Raw genomic sequence first — 20,839 nt, 5'->3', positions numbered from 1 at the left:
CCACACTCTGAGGATGTGGCCACCGCTCCCCCGCTTGAGCCGGGGCCCCTTGTGGGCAATAGTCGGCCTGATAGACTTACACCAAAGGAAGAGGGGGATCTTGAAGAAGCCGCTGCAGAGTATGAGAGAGAGAGATATGGGGAGTTTGCATTCCTTTCAGAGGAATGCACAAAAAGATCTGGCCCTACCCCCTCCGCAGTTACCGCGGAGGAGATGCAGAAAATGTTACAGCAGATGAGAGATCTCTTGCAGGGTCCAGACTCTGGCGGGTGGAGAGGAGGTATTGATGACCCCCCGCCGATAGACCTTAAACAAGACCCCCCTAGTTACCCTGGGACGGGTTTTGGTGTTGCTGCAGCGAGGACTGCCTTGCCGCACGCTGGACAGGCAGGGGTTAACATACTAGACCCCCGAGAGCGTGCCCTGCTTGCCCTAGCACAGAAAAGGCCGGAACTGGAATCACAAAACCCTTGCAGCCTCAACCGCGCCCTAGTCGCGCTGGCCTAGGGTATTTTTAGGTGGGGCCTTTGATATTCCTGTTACCCACGCTGATAAGATAATATGGAAATCAAATCAGCCTGTGTGGGTAGATCAATGGCCCCTGTCTGAGGAGAAAATAGCTGCCGCTAGGGACCTGGTGCAGGACCAGCTCCGGCAGGGCCACATAGAGCCTTCTAACTCCCCCTGGAATTCCCCCATATTTGTTATTAAAAAGAAATCTGGAAAGTGGAGATTGCTCCAGGATTTAAGAAAAGTTAATGAGACTATGGAAATTATGGGTGCTCTTCAACCAGGACTGCCCACTCCTGCGGCCATCCCCCGAGATACTTTCAAAATAATTATTGACCTGAAAGACTGTTTTTATACTATTCCCCTTCATCCACAGGATTGCAAGAGATTTGCTTTTAGTGTCCCATCAGCAAATTTCAAAGAACCCATGCAACGATACCAGTGGAGAGTGCTGCCGCAGGGGATGGCAAATAGCCCCACCTTGTGTCAAAAATTTGTAGCCGCAGCTCTGTCCCGAGTCCGGCGGATCTATCCCACTGTCTATTTATGTCACTATATGGATGATATATTAATTGCAGCTAGTCAGGAAGGAATTTTACTTAGAGCTTTTGCAGACCTTGAACAGGACTTAAGTAAGCAGGGGTTAATTATCGCCCCGGAGAAAGTGCAACGTCATCCACCATTTGCTTACTTGGGGTTTCATCTTCAGCCTGACCTGTTTTCTTGCCAGAAGGTGTCCCTTAGAGTGGACGACCTCCGTACTTTAAATGACTTTCAAAAGCTGCTTGGAGACATTAATTGGATCAGACCCTATTTAAGCCTAACCACTGGAGAATTAAAACCCCTGTTTGACATTCTTAAGGGTGACTCAAGCCCGTCTTCCCCAAGACAACTCACACAGGCGGGACGGGCGGCCCTACAAAGGGTCGAGACAGCCATAAAATCACAGCAGGCGACCTTTTGTGATTATAACAAGCCTTGGTATGCCTGCATCCTGGCCACCACCCATTCCCCCACGGCCGTCCTATGGCAGGACCGCCCACTCCGCTGGGTGCATCTCCCATCTTCACCTGCTCGAGTGTTAACCCCTTATTACGAGCATGTGGCAATTCTTATCCAACAGGCTCGAGAAGAATCTTGCCGATATTTCGGACGAGAGCCTGCGGCCATCTTAGTGCCTTATTCTCAGGCCCAGATAAACTGGTTATTCCAGAAATGCTCACCTTGGGGCATTGCGCTAGCTGAATTCCCAGGACAGATAGACAATCATTATCCTCCAGATAAACTTTTACAGTTTTTTCTCAGGCATTCTATTATCTTTCCTAAGATAGTGACGGACCAGCCTTTACCCGATGCTGACACGGTATTTACTGATGGCTCTTCATCGGGCACCGCCGCCTATGTGCATGAGCAACGAGTTATCCGATGGACCACCCCCTATTCTTCAGCCCAAGAGGTTGAATTAGCTGCTGTATGTCGGGTGCTTGTTGACTTTGCACACAAGCCTATAAACATCATATCTGACAGTCACTATGTAGTCCGAGGGCTCTCATATATTGAAACTGTGCCCTTTATTGGCACCACTAACTCCACTGTTCAACAATTATTTCTGGCCATACAAACAGCCATTTTAAATCGCAGTCACTCTTGTTATTTTGGGCACATCCGCGCCCACACTAATTTACCTGGGCCTCTAACTGATGGCAATAGACGGGCAGACGAAGCTACCCGACTTTACCTCGTCGGAGTGCCCGCCGCCCAGGCATCCCATGCCCTACACCACCAAAATGCACATACTCTCCGATTACAATTCAAAATTACCAGAGAGGCGGCTCGTCAAATAGTAAAAGACTGCCCCACATGTCCTGTTCTTACTACTGTTCCCTCTTATGGAGTTAACCCCCGAGGACTGCTTCCCAACCATCTATGGCAAATGGATGTCACTCATATCCCTAGCTTTGGTAGGCAAAAATTTATTCATGTTACAGTAGACACATATTCAGGCTTTATAATAGCCTCGGCCTTACCGGGTGAATCTAGTACTCAAGTTATTGCTCACTGCTTACGCTGCATGGCCATTATAGGACAACCTAAAATAATAAAAACTGATAATGGCCCTGGTTACACCAGCCAGCGTTTTCAGAATTTTTGTGCCCAACTCGGAATTCAGAGCAAGACTGGAATTCCCTACAACCCACAGGGCCAAGGCATAGTCGAGCGTGCACACAACACCCTCAAAAATCAATTAATTAAAATAAAAAAGGGGGAGCTGTACCCCCTAACCCCACAGAATCAGTTAAATCATGCTCTTTTTATTCTTAATTTTTTAATTTTGGATGCTGAAGGTCACTCTGCAGCCCAGCGGCTTTGGCAGCCGAGTTCATCTAAGCACCAAGCCTTGGTGAGATGGAAGGATCCGCTTGATGGGGCTTGGCATGGGCCAGATCCGATATTAATATGGGGCCGAGGGCATGTGTGTGTTTTTCCACAGGATGCCGAAGCGCCGAGGTGGCTCCCGGAGAGGCTGGTACGACACGTGTCCCAGAACACTCGTGGACCGGATGAGAAACCTCTCCATGCACGGCCGAGCCCCGCCTCGACGGAACCCAGCGCCCCAGAACTCGGTGACGGAGACCCTCGCGCGACTGACCGACCAGACGAGGAGGATGGTGCAGAACCATAGAATGGAGATTGGACACGTTGGCATGTGGACCTATGGTATCCCAGTAAGATCGCTGTGGGCAGTGCCACAAATCCCCCGGAAGGGGTGCCTATCTGTGAACCTGATTTCACCAATCATACAAAACAACCACATTGGATGAACTGTAGAGGGAAACTTGGTATATTAATCAATGCAACTGGGGGGTCCCCAATCCATGATTGGTCTGCTGCAGGCCCGGAATGGAAGGCCCTTGCTGAGTCCTTTTGGTCAGTGAACCAGGGGCCATTTCAGACTCAACTGTGGCGACTCGTTGCTGCCATGGGGGGAGACATCCAGACTGGTGACGAGCGGGGAAATACTACAGTCCTTATGGGGCCGACACAGCAGTTCCGCAATATACAGGCCTGTGTCCCGCCGCCCTATGCCCTACTCGTGGGCGCCCTAAACATTACTCGGGAAGCCTCATATTGGCAGATCCATTGCAATAATTGTACCATCAGTAATTGTGTGTATAATGTATCTCTAAACTATCAACTTATGGTCATGTATCAACCCACCTTTGTAATGATTCCTGTAAATGTTTCTGGTAAAGTCCTAAAAATAGGACTACATACTCTCCACCTGCATACCCGCCCAAAAGTCTTAGAGCCTAAGTCTGTAGTTTAGAAAAGAAAGGGGGAGATGTGGGGAGCCGGCTGGCTGCCCCTCATGAATAGTCTCCCTGGTAGGGTGTTGCCCTGGAGTCTCTCCAGGGGCTCGCCGACCCTAGCGTCGCCTTAGAGAGAAATCTCTGGCACGTTGACCCGCAGGGTGGGTCGGTTGAGCTAGCACCTCTACCCCCTGTAGCGTAGTTTAAAGATTTACCATTGCTTTCGGGAAATGGAAGCCTTGCATAAAGAGATTTATGGTTGCACCTGGAGACATCCAGTCTCGATAATCAGGTGCGGATATGCGGGAATTTGAATATGTAAAGGTCACTGCTTTGGGGCATTGTTTCACTGCTTGGGGTATTGTTTGGTTGCACTATAAAAGGCTTGTAATCAATAAACTCGGGGCCTCAGCCTGACTCAGCTTAACTTAGCTCTGCCTTGGTTGTGGCCCTCCCGATCCCATCCTTTTGTCTTTTTCTTTCTTTTCTAATCCTCACCCCCTCAATCAGGTCCTCGTTCGCCTGCCGGCTGGCTCCGGCAAAAAGTAATGTGAGAAAAAGCACTGCCTTACCATCAAACAAATATGGGTGATCCACACACTTTCGAAGCTGGGATAAGACATTCTGAAGTTTCACTTTCTTCGCTATCTCATTTTCAAATGCATCTGGAATTTTTTTAAAAAGAGAGAGACAGAGAGATGGACTACTGAACAAAAAAAAAGAAACCCTCTAAGTTTCCATATATAATCTTACTCATTTTAATAATATATCTTTCAAACTTGTATCAACCTCCCAAATTTCACTGAACTGCATTAAGAATTAACAGCACGTCCATAAGAACTTTCCTTAACCAGCACTTTGTTTTAAGAAGGACACTATAAATTGAACTATAAATTAACTATAAATTGAACTCAGGAGTACTGTTATTCTTTTGTAAATCCTAAATTTCCTTCTTTAACTGCTGCTCTGGAGCCAAGGGACAAAAAAATACAAACTGAGATTGTTCCACTCCTATCTCTCCCTTTCATTCCTAGTTCCTCCCAGTGGATCTGATTCAACAAAAGCATTTTGAAATGTAAGTATCTAACAGGGTGATGAAATGAAAGGCAAGACTGCAACACCTACAAGTGTTTGCTTAACTACAGGCAATAAGGAAAACAGTGTGGAGGAGTAGGGGGAGAAAGTTTCACAACTGCAACAGCCAATAACATCTGAGTTATATTAAAGATATTCAGCCAGTTTCACTGTAGCAGACTTGAATATATTCAGAATACAAAATTCCATCCCACAGTCTTGCTATACAAAGCTAGTGTGATTATAAAATATTTCCCTGCATGAAGACCACATCCTCATTTAGTTTCCAAACACACAAGTGCCCTCTGATTACCTGGGTCTTTCATCAAAATGGCCTTGTAGTATTTTTTCTGCAGTGCTGACATGCCATGGTATATCACTACTTCTGTCTTCTTGGGAAGATCCATAGCTACCTCAGATTTCACTCGCCTCAGCAGATATGGCTGCAACACTTTGTGTAGTTCACGTGCTATTTAACAAAAGAAAAAAAACCACAAACAGCCGAAGTGTGGGATGGAAGTAAGACCAACTAGCAGAAAACATACAGCAACTCATTTTTGTTTCTCATTTTCATGCCAATTCTGCATTCTAAGCCAATATGGTAATTTCTCAGTGTTTCTTCCTTCATTGGGTTCTTTCCAATTCCTTCTGAAATCATTACTAGCTCTTAACTCAAGAACTAGGAATACTCAAAGAACTTGATTCTGACTAATAATCTCATTGATCAGCTTAACATCTTAGAAATGTACAGGGCAAGTAAGTAATACTTCCCCATTTTTAAAGTGAGGCTCAGAAAAATTAAGCATCTTATCCAAAGGCACATAGCTAGATGCTACTGTTGCTATAACATTCAAACTTAGTTCTTCTGACTTCAATTCCCTTGTTCCTCCCCTAAGTGTGATAAACTTCAAAAACTGGCCAAAATCAGAATTACACTGCATGTACAACTGCCACATACAGCAAAAAAATACAAGAGTCCAATTAAATTTGAATTTTAGATAAATATCAAATATTTTTTTAATACGAGTATGTCCCATGTATTATTGTACTAGGTGCCATACACTTTATCCGGCAACCCTAACATCTTATCCGGCAATCAGAGCAGGTTCCCCGAGGAATCTTCAGCCTGAGGTGTGGGGATTTTTGTATGAGAAGCCTTTCCAACTCATACTCACCGAGGACATTCATACCCAGTAGTAGAATGCCTAACATTTGTTTTGAATAATCGGCCTGGGATAATATTATAGGGGTATACAGATCATTCTATGAGGCAGAGGTGCAAAGATGTGAGAGGAAGCAGCCTACAACTGGCAGCTGTATAAGTGAAAAAGGACTCCCTCCTTCACTTCCACCACACATCCACTCCAGACTTTTGTTTTTGGTGCAGTGTTGAAAGAAGTGCCAGTGCTGTAGAATGCTGAACAGTATTTTGGGGCTATAGCACCCATATACTTTTCTGCCTCAGGAAGTAACACAGAAAGTTAAAGTCCTTATAGAAATTATATGTTAAAAAAAGATAAAGCCTGAAAATCAGCAGACACTTTCGATTTCTTCCAAAAATCACCCAAAGAAGCCCTATTGTAGAATCATGTGACAAATAAGAGTCATGAATAGCAGACAACTGGGACAACACAAGAAATCCGCCATCATCTGATGTTTGCACTTTATCTTCCTGGAAGGTACCATATGGTTATTGATTCTTTCTTTTCTATCTATAACCACCACCTATTTTGCACTAGGGCAGTTTCTGGGGCCAGACATCTCGGGAACAATTTGTCAGAAGGGCACTTGCCTGACTCAGACTCCTTCTCAATATCCTGGTAACGCTGAACAAAATCTTCCACCTGCTCCTTGGAGAAGAGATCAGGCTCCACAAAACTGAGGAGGGAGTAGAGCTCTTGGAGGCTATTCTGGATGGGAGTTCCGGTCAGCAGAAGACTAAAGACTACTGAGAACTCAAATACAAAAAGAAATAAAGTAAAAAGCCTGTAACATTGGAAAGCAAGACTGAGTTACCCATCACAACCTTTCCCCATACAAAGAGAGGCATGATTTAACGGAATGACCACAGGGACATGAAATCAAAAGGCTCAGGTTCAGGTTGTATACTGTTTGTTTGATGTAGGAAATAACACCTCTCAGTTTCAACTATAAAAAGAGGATAATAACCCTGTGATGGAGATACCATTATAAGAATGTAAGTAAAATCACTTTGTGAACTCTGAAGTACGACATGAGTATTCAATATGGTCATTATTATTCCATCTACATGGGGATTCAAACTACGTTATCACCTGTGGGGGAGTCTACTGAGGGAGGCATCAGAGGTACATAGCATATTCTCATGCAGTTTGAGAAGCCTAAAGTTATAGCAGCAGGCCCCAGAGCTACAAGCACAAACAAGATCTAAACTACAAGAATATCCTTTTATAAAACTTTACAGTGCGTCATATATAACAAATCAAGACTTCCGAACATTTCCAGACAGAAATTCTTTCTTTCCATTTTGAGCAACAGATGACATCAAGAGTAAGTGACTAATGAAGTAAAAGGTTAGGAAAAACAGTAACAACAGACCTCTGACCTGACATTAACAAGAACTTATACCATTTGAATTAAATAGTACAGCAAAATGGATACGCTATATTCTATGTATATATATAATTTTAAATACCAAAATACAGTATGTATATTTAAAATAATATATTTTTATTTTTTAAATAATATATGTGAAAATTCATGTTTGAGTATATATATTCATAGCAAAGGATATGGTAGTACATATATCAAATGTTAATATATACAGAGGAGTAGAATATTTAGGGGTTTTTACTTTCGTCTTATCTTTACATATTTTTATTTGGGAGAAAGTCATAAGAAGATACTCTTTTTGTCATAAGAAAAGGTAATAGATAAAATAACACAATCAATTAAAACTGACTGGAATATGTTTTGGTTTTTTTGGTAATCTCTTTTGTTTCTTTTTAAAATGTCTAATCAGTATCCAGCCATTCATGCTTGATCTGCTTTGGGGGCAAAGTTTTCATAGTATTTCAAGTATGGAAACTGGTCGAAAATAAGTTTCCAATAACCAGATCAGATTTTTGCAATGTGTGTTCACCAAGCAAAGAGATATGACCAAAGAACATAAGGTCACAAAGATAACTAAGGCTATTGGTCACTACAATCAACTTACACTATCAGACGAGTTAACATTTTTATTCAAAGTAATGTCTGTTTTGGCATCCAAACTTATAATTGGGTAAAAACAAATCCAGAGACAATCCCTATTTTGTATAACACTTTGTAAACTTTTTTGTGTAACATATCTTACAAATATTTTCCATGTTATTAAATATCCTTCTATTTAACTTTTCATGGTAGCCTTACTTTGTAAATGTAGTGTATGAATATAGCATAAATTAGATAACCAATTCCCTGTTTCACATTTAGGTTGTTTCTAACTTTTACAAACAAGCTGAAAACAATATTAGGAAGGGGGAAAGGCAGTAACCTTCTCCCCACCTCTCAGCTCAACCAGTAAATGTATTTTTTCCAACCAACTTATCTGCAATTTATACCTTACCTCAAAAGGATGCATAGATGCCATAGAAAAATTTCCTCACTTAATCCCTCTAAACCGTAGTTTTCTTATAAATAACAAGAAAAGGCTCTGAGGCCAGCCACAGAACTTAGTTTCCCCACCCCAAACCTAGTGTTCCTTTACTATACCTGCTTCTCTTCTTCCCCTTGTAAATTGGTAAACTAACTTGGTAGTTTATGAAGCAGTCCCTTATAAGATTAGACAACAGCATATGTAAACCCCTTGGGGAAGAGACACTGTTCTAAGTCCCTAAAAAGAAGGCAAAAGGCAATAGAGCAGAGAGGGAGTCACTGGGGGATAGCAATATTTGAGACAGGACCAATAATAGTGGCCATATCTGCATTAAAATGCTAAAAACTGCAACTTTTAGCCAGTAAATATAAAATCCAGATCTAAGATTTCTCTTTAAATGATCTGTCAATTTATTAACTGATTATAGGACAGGAACCAAACTTCAATGATAGTCACAGAAATCTGCACATGTGGTCTCATGAATGAACAAGCCTTTACTTGATTAAACAGAAGGGCACTTTACATGCACAAGCTGTTGCACTTGCCCCTCAGAAAAGATGGCAAACCTCAGGGCTACAATGACATTTCTCAACTACTTTGCCAGAATGATGTCAGAGATGAAGAGAAGAAAACGAGATCAAGGGTGTCATACTCAAAAGTATGACAAAGACAAGAAAGATTGAAGGTAATATTCAATGGCATGAAATCAGTCTCTTTGTGGCTCTATGTGAACTGTCAAATTTTTTCAACAGGTAAACAGCGGGTGGGGGGGGGTACAATATATCGGATATATCTGCTATTACAGACGGAAGAATTATAATAAAATTATTTTTTTAAAGAAATTGCTCCTTTAAAGACAGTTGAAACATTTCCAAAAATACAATGTATTTTATTGGTGCAGAAACATATTCACTGGATAACCAGATTTTAGTAAAGATAAGAGGAAGAAGTTAGGCTATATTAAGTACCTGCTGTCACCCACAAAATGTTCATTCAACCCTGCAGAAAGGTGACTGAAAAAAATGTTTCAACTTAATTGGCTCTATACAAGCCTAAACTAGTATCTTTTACAAGGGAGTTATATAAAAACTAAGACTATCCTAGAAGTTTACCTCCGAAAGTGTCTTATGCAGCAAGGAGCTTTGGTTTTTCAACCTGTGAGCTTCATCCACAACAAGAACACTCCAATGGAAGCTGTGAGAGAAAAATCCAAGCTTTCAGTTTTGTGTAACTCAAACACATATCTCACATCCAAAAGTCTTACTACAAAACTGTGAGTTTTGGTGGGAAGATGAATATTAAGCCCATTCTATTAGAAACACTCAGATTGCCTTCTTATCTGAGAGACTACCATGTGCATACAACAATATCCAGATAAGGTACTAAAATTAAGGAAATTATTTTTCAAGATAGGAAAGAGCTATGCATTGAAGGCAGAAAGGAAGGAGCCAGAGACAAAAAGCAAAAGGACACATTTATGACCACCTACTGTGTGCCGGACACTGAGCTTGGCTCCACATGTACATTATTCAATCTACAAGAATATGGTAAGTATGGTAAATTCTCAATTTTGCAGACCTTGATTTAATGGATTTCAGATTTAATGGACAAAATCTCTGTTCCATGTGTCACATGTGAAAATTAACACCCTGTTAATTTTAAAATGCTTTTAACCAAGATTTGCTTATAATTAAATTAACAGGTTATTTTTTTTGTTTTTAATTCACTGTTACTTTTAACAAATTTTAGCATATAGGCCATGTGTTGGAATAAACACTGTAGTAATTTTGCCAACATAAATAAATATTACATATCTACAACTATAGTATACATGTTTAGATCCAAGAGCCACCACTCATAAAAACAATGTTCAGGAAATGATTAGCATGTGATCACACCATATCTCGAAGTAACTGGTTCTGTTGTCATGTGGCGTGACTCTGCACCAGTTTTAAGGATGTTCCACTGTGCACTAAGCCATGCCACAGTTGCGTGCATTTGTTTACTGTTGGTGACTGGTGAATGCCCGCATTTACTAGACCTATTCAGTATAAATTTAAAAATACAGTAACACATATAGAAAACTTTTCTATGAAATTAAACTTTTCATACATACTTAATTTTAATGACACAAACGTGTCTACAAAAGTAAAAACTAATTTGTCAATTTTTTAACGTATGCCTTTGGAAAACCTACTTTATCACATAACACACTTTCAGCGTTAAAGGACACCCACTCACCCAAATTAGTCCATTATATCGAGTTTTTTTCGTTTGTTTTTAATTTTATTTATTGATTGATTTATTGATTTCAGAGAAAGGAAGGGAGAGGGAGAGAGGGATAGAAACATCAATGGTGAGAGAGAGTCAGTGATTGGCTGCCTCCTGCACGTCCCCTGCTGGGGATCGAGCCCACAACCCAGGCATGTGCCCTGATCGGGAATCAACCTCGAAATCCTGGATCCCAGGTCGATGCTCCACCACGGAGCCACGCCAGACGGGCCTTTATATCAAGGTTTTACTGTAGACATTATTGTGTTCGTTTTACCAACAAGGAGACTAAAGCTCAGAAAGATTAGGTGGCTTGGTCAAGGTCATAAAAGTATTTTGAGGCAGAGCTGAGATTCAGACTGAGAAGAAAAGTGAAGACAATGGTGCCAAAATAGCTTAAAAAGGATGATGTTAAAAATGAGGACATGGTGAACAGGACAAAATGTTACAGATGTCCAGGAAGATACACCCATTGGATTTGTTAAAATGGAATTCACTGGCTGCCACAGCACATTTTGTAGCATAGTATGTTACAACAATAATTTCTCAAGAGGTTTCAGCCAAACACTCCTGGGAAGTTGCCGCCCCACCCCCTCAACAATTCAAAATATTTTTTAAAATATGCATGTCTGCATATGTTCCCAGCTGCATTATTTAAAATAGCAAAAAAACTAAAAATAATAGGTCCAATTATAGGTGATGAAATATATTGTATAGCATTTTAAATAATAAAGACGATTATGTTTAAATAATAAAGACGATCCATTCACCTGGAATGGATTCAAGACAGATAATCTGACATAGAAAGATTGTATTTCTGCTGAACAATGTGAAACTCAGTGTACCTAGATCTTTTGAGAAGCTCACTTAAAAGGAGGCTCCACAGCACTAGTGCTGGGTTTGAACGCCTGCTCCGAAATTTACTCATGGACAGGTTACCTAACCTCATTTCCTCAGCTATCAAATGGATAATAATATCCTACTAGGGTTTTCATGAAGATTAAATAGGATAATTCATATAAAGTACCTAATAACATTTATGTCGCAATCTTCTCATTGTTTGAGACTTCTCCCATATATTGCCTTGTATTATAGATACCTATATATTTCTTATCCCTCTCCTGGAGTTTATCTTCTCTATGGTTTACCTTCCTGGTATTTCTGATAACTCCCAGAACACTGTCTCTCCAGAGAAGAGATCTTCAACAAATATTAAGTTGGATATTAATAAATAAATAAAAGGGAGGTAAAGCATATCTTCATCTAAAGAAAAATAAGACCATATGCTCACTTAAATGAAAAGTGAAACAAAATACTGGATGGACGTCATGAAATCTATGACTGAGTCTTTAGTATTTCAAAATAAGATGAAAGAAATTCAACTCAAAAGAATCTGAATGAGAAATAACATTTAAAATATTGATAAGCACATTGAAAACAAGTTTCTGAATATTAAAGATGCAGATCCCCACCTAACCATGTCATAACTACACATGCAACAGAGAATAAAACTCTGTCAATGTATCTTCTTTTACTTACCTAAAGTCTAGCTCTTGTTTAATTTACATTATAACTGTTACTATATACTGCAACATGTCATCCCTATTATCAGGTGGTACTAAGAGTTAAATCTAAGTTTCCTGTACTTCATGAGCTCATATGAAGCCTGAAAACTAATTAACTAGAGGTCTACTTAACACTCCCTTTCTAAAAAGTTAATTTTGTAGCACTGTTTCTACTTTGGTATATTTCCAGGAAAAGGCCCAAATCAGTCACCTCCTGTATTATAGTAAAATCTCCAAACAGCAGTCCTGAAGGTGTCTATACAAGTTGCAATTTAATGAATCTAATATCTGTTAACCACCCACCATGCACACCTTATCTCATTTAATCATCATAACAGCCATCCAAGGTAAGAGATTTAATTATCCCCATTTTACACATGGAGAAGCTGAGGTTCATGGAGATTAGCTAACTAACCCAAGGATATGCAGCTAATGAGTAGGGGACTAGATTGTAGGACTCCTGCAATGCCTCCTATTTGTAAATAAGACTCATGAAAGACACACTGGGAAAGGAGCAAAGTACTAAAATGTGAAGAAAAGACATGGGTATCATGATACATTCAACACAATTTCTGAAGAAGTGCAACATACTCACGATTTCAGAAATGATGCATCTTTCAAAGAAACCTGAAAAATTAAGGAAAATACATTATAAAGGCTGATAGTGGTATAACTCTTATATTAATAAGCTAGTTTCTAGCTAACACTCCGAAACCACAGGGTTTAGCTAAGTCTTATTCATTTGCTAAATAAAAAACGTTATGAACATAATTTCTAAGTAGCGCTATCTTAGACACGCAAAAAGGAGGCAGAGTAAGTCCTGCTTACAGTGACCCAGTCTTAGCGTGAAGAACAAGGACTTAAACAGAGACTGGAACTAAGTGTTCTCCATTCCCATCCTCCAGTAACAGAGATAATGCCTTGGTCCACAAAAGCTTTTCCCCTGCCTGCCTGTCTGCCTCCTACTCATCAACCAAGCAGCAGCTCAAGTGCCACCTCCCTGGGAAACCTTAAATCCACCGGGAAAGAGGGAGAAATATCTAACTGATACAGAACTCCATGGTCCTTTGCTTCCTTTGGTCACATCCTCACTCTGAGAATCTAATTCAAGTAGACTTCCCAGAAAAATGTGTGCTCTCAAAAATCATTAAATATAATTCCAGTGGATTTTACAACTTCTAAGGTCCCAGATTAAGAGGCCTTGCTGTAGGGAAACAAATGGATACCTCATAGGTAGTCAGCAACACATGAAAACATGGCTTCTGTTTTAGGTCTTGCTGTAAGTGGACTCTCTCCTCTTTGTCACCTGTATATGGTACACAGGAAAGACCTGGAGCAAATCTGAATCCAAGAAAAGAAGTAGATGAACACAAACGCAGAGTCATGGGAAAGGGGTTGCAGATCTGGAAAATTACATTTCATGGAAGGATTGCAGATGTGCAGGCCTCAGGATGCCCTGCAATCAGAAAGAGTCCTGGGACTCTGCAATCTGATCTAGAATAATGGGTAAGTCCCTGTGGATAGAAGTGGAAGGGTGGGATGAACATTTAAAAAAGAAAAAAAAGGCCTTGTGCTAATTCTTTTTTCATGTTGGTTACTCCCTATGTCACTATGAAAAAGATGGTTTCTCCTTTAGTTCAGCAACATTTACTGAAAATGAGGACTGACCCTCAAATAGTAACAATAACATCCATTGGCCCCTCCTCCCATCACATCCTCAGTCTTTATCTATGTTACCTCAGGTCAGAGTTTTCTGAAAAAAATATAAACTCATTGTCTAGGACAATATGTTGTTTTATCATCTTTCCCATATCACTCAGAAAAGTATCTTAATCAATGCAAAAAATAAAATTTCAGCTACATCTACTCTGTACCTTTCCATCTCTTCTTTCCAGTTGCTCAAAACAGACAAGGGACAAAGAATCAGAAACGGTCCTTCATCATTTAATCTTCCCACCAAGTAAATGAAGAGAGCAATAGTCTGAAACACAGAAAAAGAAGGCGGTTTTGATCACATTTCCACATGAGAAACAACAAATTGTAGAAAACACAAATTCTTACAGAAGACTTGGTTTACAAAAAATAATGTAACAATTAGGAGAGTCATCCATTCCTAATGAGTGAAATCATGTAAGCTTCAATGTAATTGCTAAGGAAATCTATGGCACTCAATTATATCAATAGTTAATAAGCAATGGTGCTCAGTATTTATGCAACTGAACCTCTAATGCAAAGAAAAAAAATCAGGAAAGACCATAGAAATCAATGAAAACAATGCAAAGAATCACAAGAGATCAGGCCTACTCTGAAAACATACAGCAAGTGTCAGGATATGACTGTAAAAATGACCAACCACATGGCGGCCTCCATTGCTTGCCAGGTTCTTTCCTTCCTAGCTTCCTCCCTCCTATGTGTATTTATAGAGTACCTTCTATTTGCTAGGTACTGTTCTGAGCTCTGGTAAAAAACAGTAACCAAAACAGGTAAAACTACTAGTTCTCTTGGAATAGACATTCTAGTGAGAAGACAAACAATAAATAAATAAGCTTAAGTAGGAGTATAAAATGAAAATGTTTGTAAAGCCAAATAGGCCTACCATAGGATATGGCTGTACACACTTTTGACTAGAAAAGTTTCTTTAGAAGGTTGCTGTGATATACAGAGAAAATAGCTCTTTTATAAAACAAAAAGTCTGAGAAATTCCCATCCCCAAATGCTGAACTGTTTCAGAGAAAAATCTACTCTAAGGATATAATCCAAAATACTGAAAAAGCAAATACCCAAAGGGGTTCACACTGAGGTTAATTTAAGTAGCACAAAAAGAGGGGAACTCACCCCCCTCATCTATAGGACATTTAAGTAAATTATGATCAATTATCTTGATGGAATAGTAAGTAGCCAATAAAAAATAATGATTGGGAAGAACAGAATAAAATGGAAAATTACAATGACAGTGTTAGATTACTAAAATACAAACTATAAGTACACTATAATTCCAACCACTGTAAAACATACACTACTATTCATGGTTGTGGTTAGAGTACTGTGGTTATGGGGTGGCAATTATTTTTTTAACTGAGATTACATTAACTTTATAATAGAAATAATTTTCTTCTTTAACTACCTATCACTTTCTAATCCAGACTGTGCCCAGAAAAATTACCCAATAAATAAGTCCTTACTAGATTAAAACCACTTTGTCTAGCTTTCCTGAGACTGCTATTTAGAAAAAATTTATCTTTTATTACTCTAAACCAGATATATCTACAAAATTAATTGGCTTGACTAGTGAATTCTAGCAAACATTTAAGGAAGAAACAATAACAATTCTACACAGACTCTTCTAAAAAACTGAAAAGAAAATATTCAACTCACTCTATGGGTCTAACTTTACTACAATACCAAACCCAGACAAAGACATTACAAGAGAAGGAAATTATAGACCAATATCCCTCATGAACAGAGATGCAAAAATTTTAAACAAAATTTTAGCATGACAAACTTGGAGGTATAATATTTTTAGAGCACTTAAAAGTAGAACTACATAAACACCCTGGGGAAAGGCAAAGGGCAAGTGAAATTTGCTAGTTCTGAATTTGCTAGACTCAGGAAAATTCCAAAGTCCAAGGCAAACAAGGCTGCCTGGAAAGCCTTGTACCTGGTCCAAGAGTCTGTTAGCCTGGCTCCCAGAGACACGAGGAAACCTACCTTTGTTCTAGTTCCACAGCTCTCAGTTTGGGAATATTAGATTTATTAACCTGAGAAATATCCTCATATGACCACACTTGCAAATCATATTGTATTGTAAATAACCCCAAGATTAATGAAGTGTACTTGCCTTAGTCTCCAACACATGATCAGAACAGCCTACCTGCAGAACTGCTCCAGCTTGATGCTTGTGTATGCAAGGTTAGAGCCAGAGGGAGCACTTGGGCTTCTAAAAGGACTAATGAGAACTTCACTCATTCTGTGTTAACTGGTGAAACCTTTTTGATATATAAAAACTTATACTTCCATGGTTTCTGATCAAGTTGCCTCTGCTGTGTATCCTGACTGCACTGACTTTCTTTAGTAGCCTGTGGACAAGTAAGTCTTCTATATCTAACCCAAGGGGTGTCTGTGTCTGGATTTCCCATCAGTCCAAGCCTACTATTGACAAATGTTAACACAGGACTACATTGGTGGTCATCTTACCAGAAGCATCTATCTCAACATAACACCTCCTTATCAATGCCTAGAGAGGCCACGTCTGATTCTCTAGGTCTCTAGACTATGTCCTACTATTACATGTCCAAGGCATTTTAGAAAACATAGAGTACTTCCTCTGCATTTCTCTAGCATGCCAGAAAAATGGGAAGTGGCCCTACTATTCACTGAAGAAGGGAAATTAATATTAGAAGTGATCCAGCTAATTTAACTAGATAAAGTATTGCTAAGGAGGGCAGAAACAATTTGATCCCTGGGACAGATATATTTGCTTTACAAGAGAAAAACCCTGCCCAGTAACTAAAATTCTACATGTCAAGGGGTAAGATGAGAGTAGTAACACAATTCAAAACTATCCCCATGACTAGAAAAGTCAACTCCAAGGTCATGATCTCTAAATAAAGGTTCAGGCATTTCACTGCCTAGTATAAAAATACATGCTAGTAGCTAAAGATAGTCATGAGTTGTAAGAAGATATTTCACTGAAGTGAGACCAACCTACAGTATCAGTGGAGGCCAAGTAGGGAGCCAGTACTCTCACCCTCAACCAGAGGTTAAGTAACATACCTGGCAGGTCTTACCCAGGCCCATCTCATCTCCCAGGATGCAGCCATTCTGACAATGGAAGCGCTGGGCTAGCCAGTTGACTCCCTCCAGTTGATAAGAGCGTAGGTGAATCCCTAGAAATAAAAAATACAACAAGTCCAAAAAGCAAACACTTCAGCACACACACAGGCTATGTTCTAGGACTTCAACAGAAGAATATGGCCTAAATCCCTATACCCCCAATATTACTGGCCAAATCCTCCACTGGGAAGTTACAAATATGTAAATATTTGCTGACTTCCAAACTACTTTTTCAGCAGATTTAGTCACCATTATATTCAAAGCCCAGTGTTATAGGATCCACATGACAGATGAGAAAGTCAACTTGGGATGCTGGAAAAGACCACAGAGCTACCCTCAAGATCTGAAGAAATGAATTATTACCCTTACCTTGCCTCTGACCAATCAGCTCCTAGCTCCCTCTCCCATGGTATCTGGGGATTTTGCCTTATATAATCTGTAACCTACATGCCTTCTGGGAGTATTTTAGAGCACAAGCTCCTTGCTTCTGTATTAGCCAATTCAATATTAAACTATTTTTTCTTTCTTTAAAAAAAAAAAAGACTAAAAACACATGAAAAGAGCCTCAGGTAACTGCAGGACTCTAACAAAAGATCCACATTCATTCACTGGCATCCCAGAAAGAGATGAAAAAGAGGCTGGGGCTGAAAAGTACTCAAAGAAATAAGGGCTGAAAATTCCCCAAATTTGGTAAAAGACCTATAGAGTCAAGAAGCTGAGCAAACTCTGAACAGAATAAACCCAAAGAAATACACACCAAGACACCTCATAATTAAGCTACTAAAAACTAAAGACAAAATATCTTGAAAGTAGCCAAAGAAAATGACAAGTTACCTAGAGGGGGAAAACAAGGAGGCTATTATTCCAACTATCAGCTCTAGGACCCTACTGCCTCAGCCACAATCCATGCCAGCGAAATGGATACTCAGTACCCACTTAACCCCCTTGAAGTTAGGACTAGTCTCCAAGAGAAATGTAGAAAACCCAAGTCCCTCCAGGACTGTGGCCTCTCCCTCACTTTCCCCTTACAACCTCCTTAGTCATCTGCTTGGCAAAAGCCAAGTCACAAGCACAACAGAACTACCGGGGAGCCTGGGAAATGTAGTCTTTTGTTTCTAGAGTCTAGGATGCAGTAACACAGTCATAGGGGATGGAGAAGGAACAAATTTGAGGGTGTCCATCTGCAATATCCACCAAAGAGTTGTTTGAATTCTCTTGCCCACCTTTCAGGTGGATGTCAAGTAATGAAAAGCAGGCATAAACAGCAATAAGTAAAAGGTCTGCATATTCCAAAAATAAAGCAGCCCTAACATATCATTATGATCCAATATATTTTGGGTTTCTGAAGTTCACTGGCATGTATGGGATATAACACCATTAAGGGGAGGAAAACCTACTGGAAAGTTTTTGAATCACTAGGAAAAAATTCTGAATAAAATATTTATTTAAACCATCAGCTTCTAAAAAGTGAATAATTTGTTACATATTTGAGGGGAAAAAATAGAATTAAGAGCCTAAATTATGGCACATGCATACATTGAAATACTCTATACCCACTAAAGTGATATTAGAGAAAACTAAGTAATATTTTTTAATTATGGTTTTCAAAAAAGTATGTACATGAAACCCCATTTTTGCACCTCTCCTTGGCTCTCTGCTCTGACTCAGAAAAGAAGGAAAAAAAGAAATAAGCATGTGTAGGACAGGGGCTGACAGAATACATAACAACATGTTAACAGTAAGAGCAGTATAAAGATTAAATTTTTTTCTTTATGCACAAAAAATTACCCTAAAATGTTCTACAGAGAACATGTACTACTGTTACCAGAAGAAAAATAAAAATCAATAAGCACTTTTAACCAGCTCAACAAAAAAAGTTTCTCAGAATATTAACTTATTCTGATAAATAGAAATAGGAATTTCAAGTTATAATATTCAATGGTTATTCCTTTGATATACCTTCTTTCTATTTTTTCCTTTCCCTCCATTACCAATTTATCCATTTCCAACAGCAAGTTTCCACGTTTGTCTATATGTTTACTTTTTCGTGTACTTACTCTAACTCATTCATGCAAGCTCGCAACCTCTTAGCTATCTTCTCATTTTCACTAAGTCAGCACACATCCACGTGTACACTCCTACAGGTCTACAGTCAATGACTTTATTCTTCTCGCACATGTTCTGAAAGTATTATCCCTAAAAAAGTGCAAGGAAATAGGCAAACACACAAACATATAAACTTTAGACAACATACACCAAACATAAACAGAAGTCCACAAATTCATATGTAAGTTGGGTACACGCTCCTTGCAAACACAGAGAAACATCTTATACACTGAGAGACTCAGAGGGAGGTCTTTCTTTCAGGTCTGTATCCTATCCATTCATCTTCATCCTTTATCCATCCCTCTTCTAAGCTGGACACACAACTGCACCTTTTGTTCCATTTCAAGAGTCACAAAACTTTCACACTTCCTTGACATCTAGCACATAATAGAAGTTCAATAAATACTTCTTTGTACTTCTGAAAACACTCACAGAACCTAGTCCACAAATTCTAGGAGGGCAGGGCCCGTATTTGTTTCGCTCACCTCTGTACCAACACCTTATAGTATGTGGCTCTCGGTGGCACCCAATAAATAATGAATTAACCACTACACCCTTATGAGTGATCCAAGGTTCTATCCTACAGTTAAAGCACGCACTACGTTCCCTGTTTCATACATAAAGAGAACGAGGGTGGGAGAGGTTAGGTCAAGTGCAGGTCAGGAAATAGCACCTGGGTCTCCACTCGCAGGAGATACGGTCAGCCCTGCTGCCCGCAGACCTCGGGGAATGAAGGTTTGCTCTTCGGAGACTTCAGGGAAAGCAGGGCTAGTGTAAGTAAAATGGACAGTTACTTGCGGTGACGAACTGATAAACTTGGCTTAGCCGCGTATTTTCAAATAGAGCATGGAGAGGCAGGGATTAGCCAGGGGGTCCTTCTCGCAGAACTGCGCGCGCACAGTCAACGATGAAACCTGGAGCTGGGGGCCGAGTTCTGAGAGCTTCACAGAACTAACTACTGGAAGCCCCAGACCAGGCCTGCAAACCCACCGGCACGCAAACTGTAAACCCAAGCCCGGGGGCGCCAGCACGCCCTCCGCTGCTCCAGAGGAAGGTCCTCCCGTCCGCACAAGGCCTCACCAAGCTCCCCCTCCCCTGCGCCAAGCGCCGGGCGCCGGGAATCCCACCCCAGCAGCGTCCGCCAACCCGCGAGCTGCGCGAGCGGGGCAGCGGCCACCTGGCCCCAGGAGGGGCTCTTTTCCGCCCAGCCCCGCCGCAGGGGCTCCCGCAGGAAAGCAGCCCACGAGACGGTCCCCTCGCGGCGCCCAGCACTGTTGGTGGCGCGGGGTCCCGGCCCGGGAGAGGCGAGTCCCAGCGAGTCGGCCGGCCGGGCGGAAGTTCGCCCGGGACCACTGACCTGTCAGACCCCACCGCCTCAGGTCCTCCTCCTGCACCCGCGCCCGCGCCCCCTCCGCTCCGCTCTGGGTCTGAAGGGTCTGCAAGAAGCGGGGCGTGTGGCCCTGGGAGGTCCCGGCGCCCGCGCGCGCCATTCCGCCGGGATCGGTTCCGCATCCGCGTTCCCCGCGCCGCCGCGCGCGCTTCCTGCCGGACGC

The 20,839-nt window shown here is 40.8% G+C and overlaps 1 protein-coding gene across 5 annotated transcripts in view; it reads right to left on the bottom strand.

Annotated features, from left to right (window-relative positions):
* The window catches only part of CHD1L (chromodomain helicase DNA binding protein 1 like), a 48,599-nt gene extending 27,760 nt beyond the window's left edge, over positions 1 to 20,839 (bottom strand). The window contains exons 1-10 of one of the 5 annotated variants that reach the window (XM_081121186.1): positions 20,644 to 20,839; positions 19,960 to 20,054; positions 17,121 to 17,233; positions 14,222 to 14,328; positions 13,574 to 13,688; positions 12,943 to 12,974; positions 9,624 to 9,705; positions 6,688 to 6,850; positions 5,209 to 5,364; positions 4,394 to 4,486 (exon numbers count right to left, since the gene is read on the bottom strand). In XM_081121186.1, coding sequence (XP_080977312.1) covers positions 4,394 to 4,486; positions 5,209 to 5,364; positions 6,688 to 6,850; positions 9,624 to 9,705; positions 12,943 to 12,974; positions 13,574 to 13,688; positions 14,222 to 14,328; positions 17,121 to 17,233; positions 19,960 to 20,054; positions 20,644 to 20,798 — 1,111 coding nt within the window. In that variant the 5' untranslated portion in view covers positions 20,799 to 20,839. Of the gene's footprint in view, positions 1 to 4,393; positions 4,487 to 5,208; positions 5,365 to 6,687; positions 6,851 to 9,623; positions 9,706 to 12,942; positions 12,975 to 13,573; positions 13,689 to 14,221; positions 14,329 to 17,120; positions 17,234 to 17,549; positions 18,227 to 19,237; positions 19,377 to 19,959; positions 20,055 to 20,643 lie in introns of those variants that run through there. The other 4 variants (XM_081121187.1, XM_081121190.1, XM_081121188.1 and 1 more) reach the window with 4 other exon arrangements.

This window comes from Miniopterus schreibersii, assembly GCF_964146895.1.
Source record: "Miniopterus schreibersii genome assembly, chromosome: 19".
Classification (NCBI taxonomy): Eukaryota; Metazoa; Chordata; class Mammalia; order Chiroptera; family Miniopteridae; genus Miniopterus; species Miniopterus schreibersii.
This window is presented reverse-complemented; position numbering and strand designations above follow the sequence as displayed.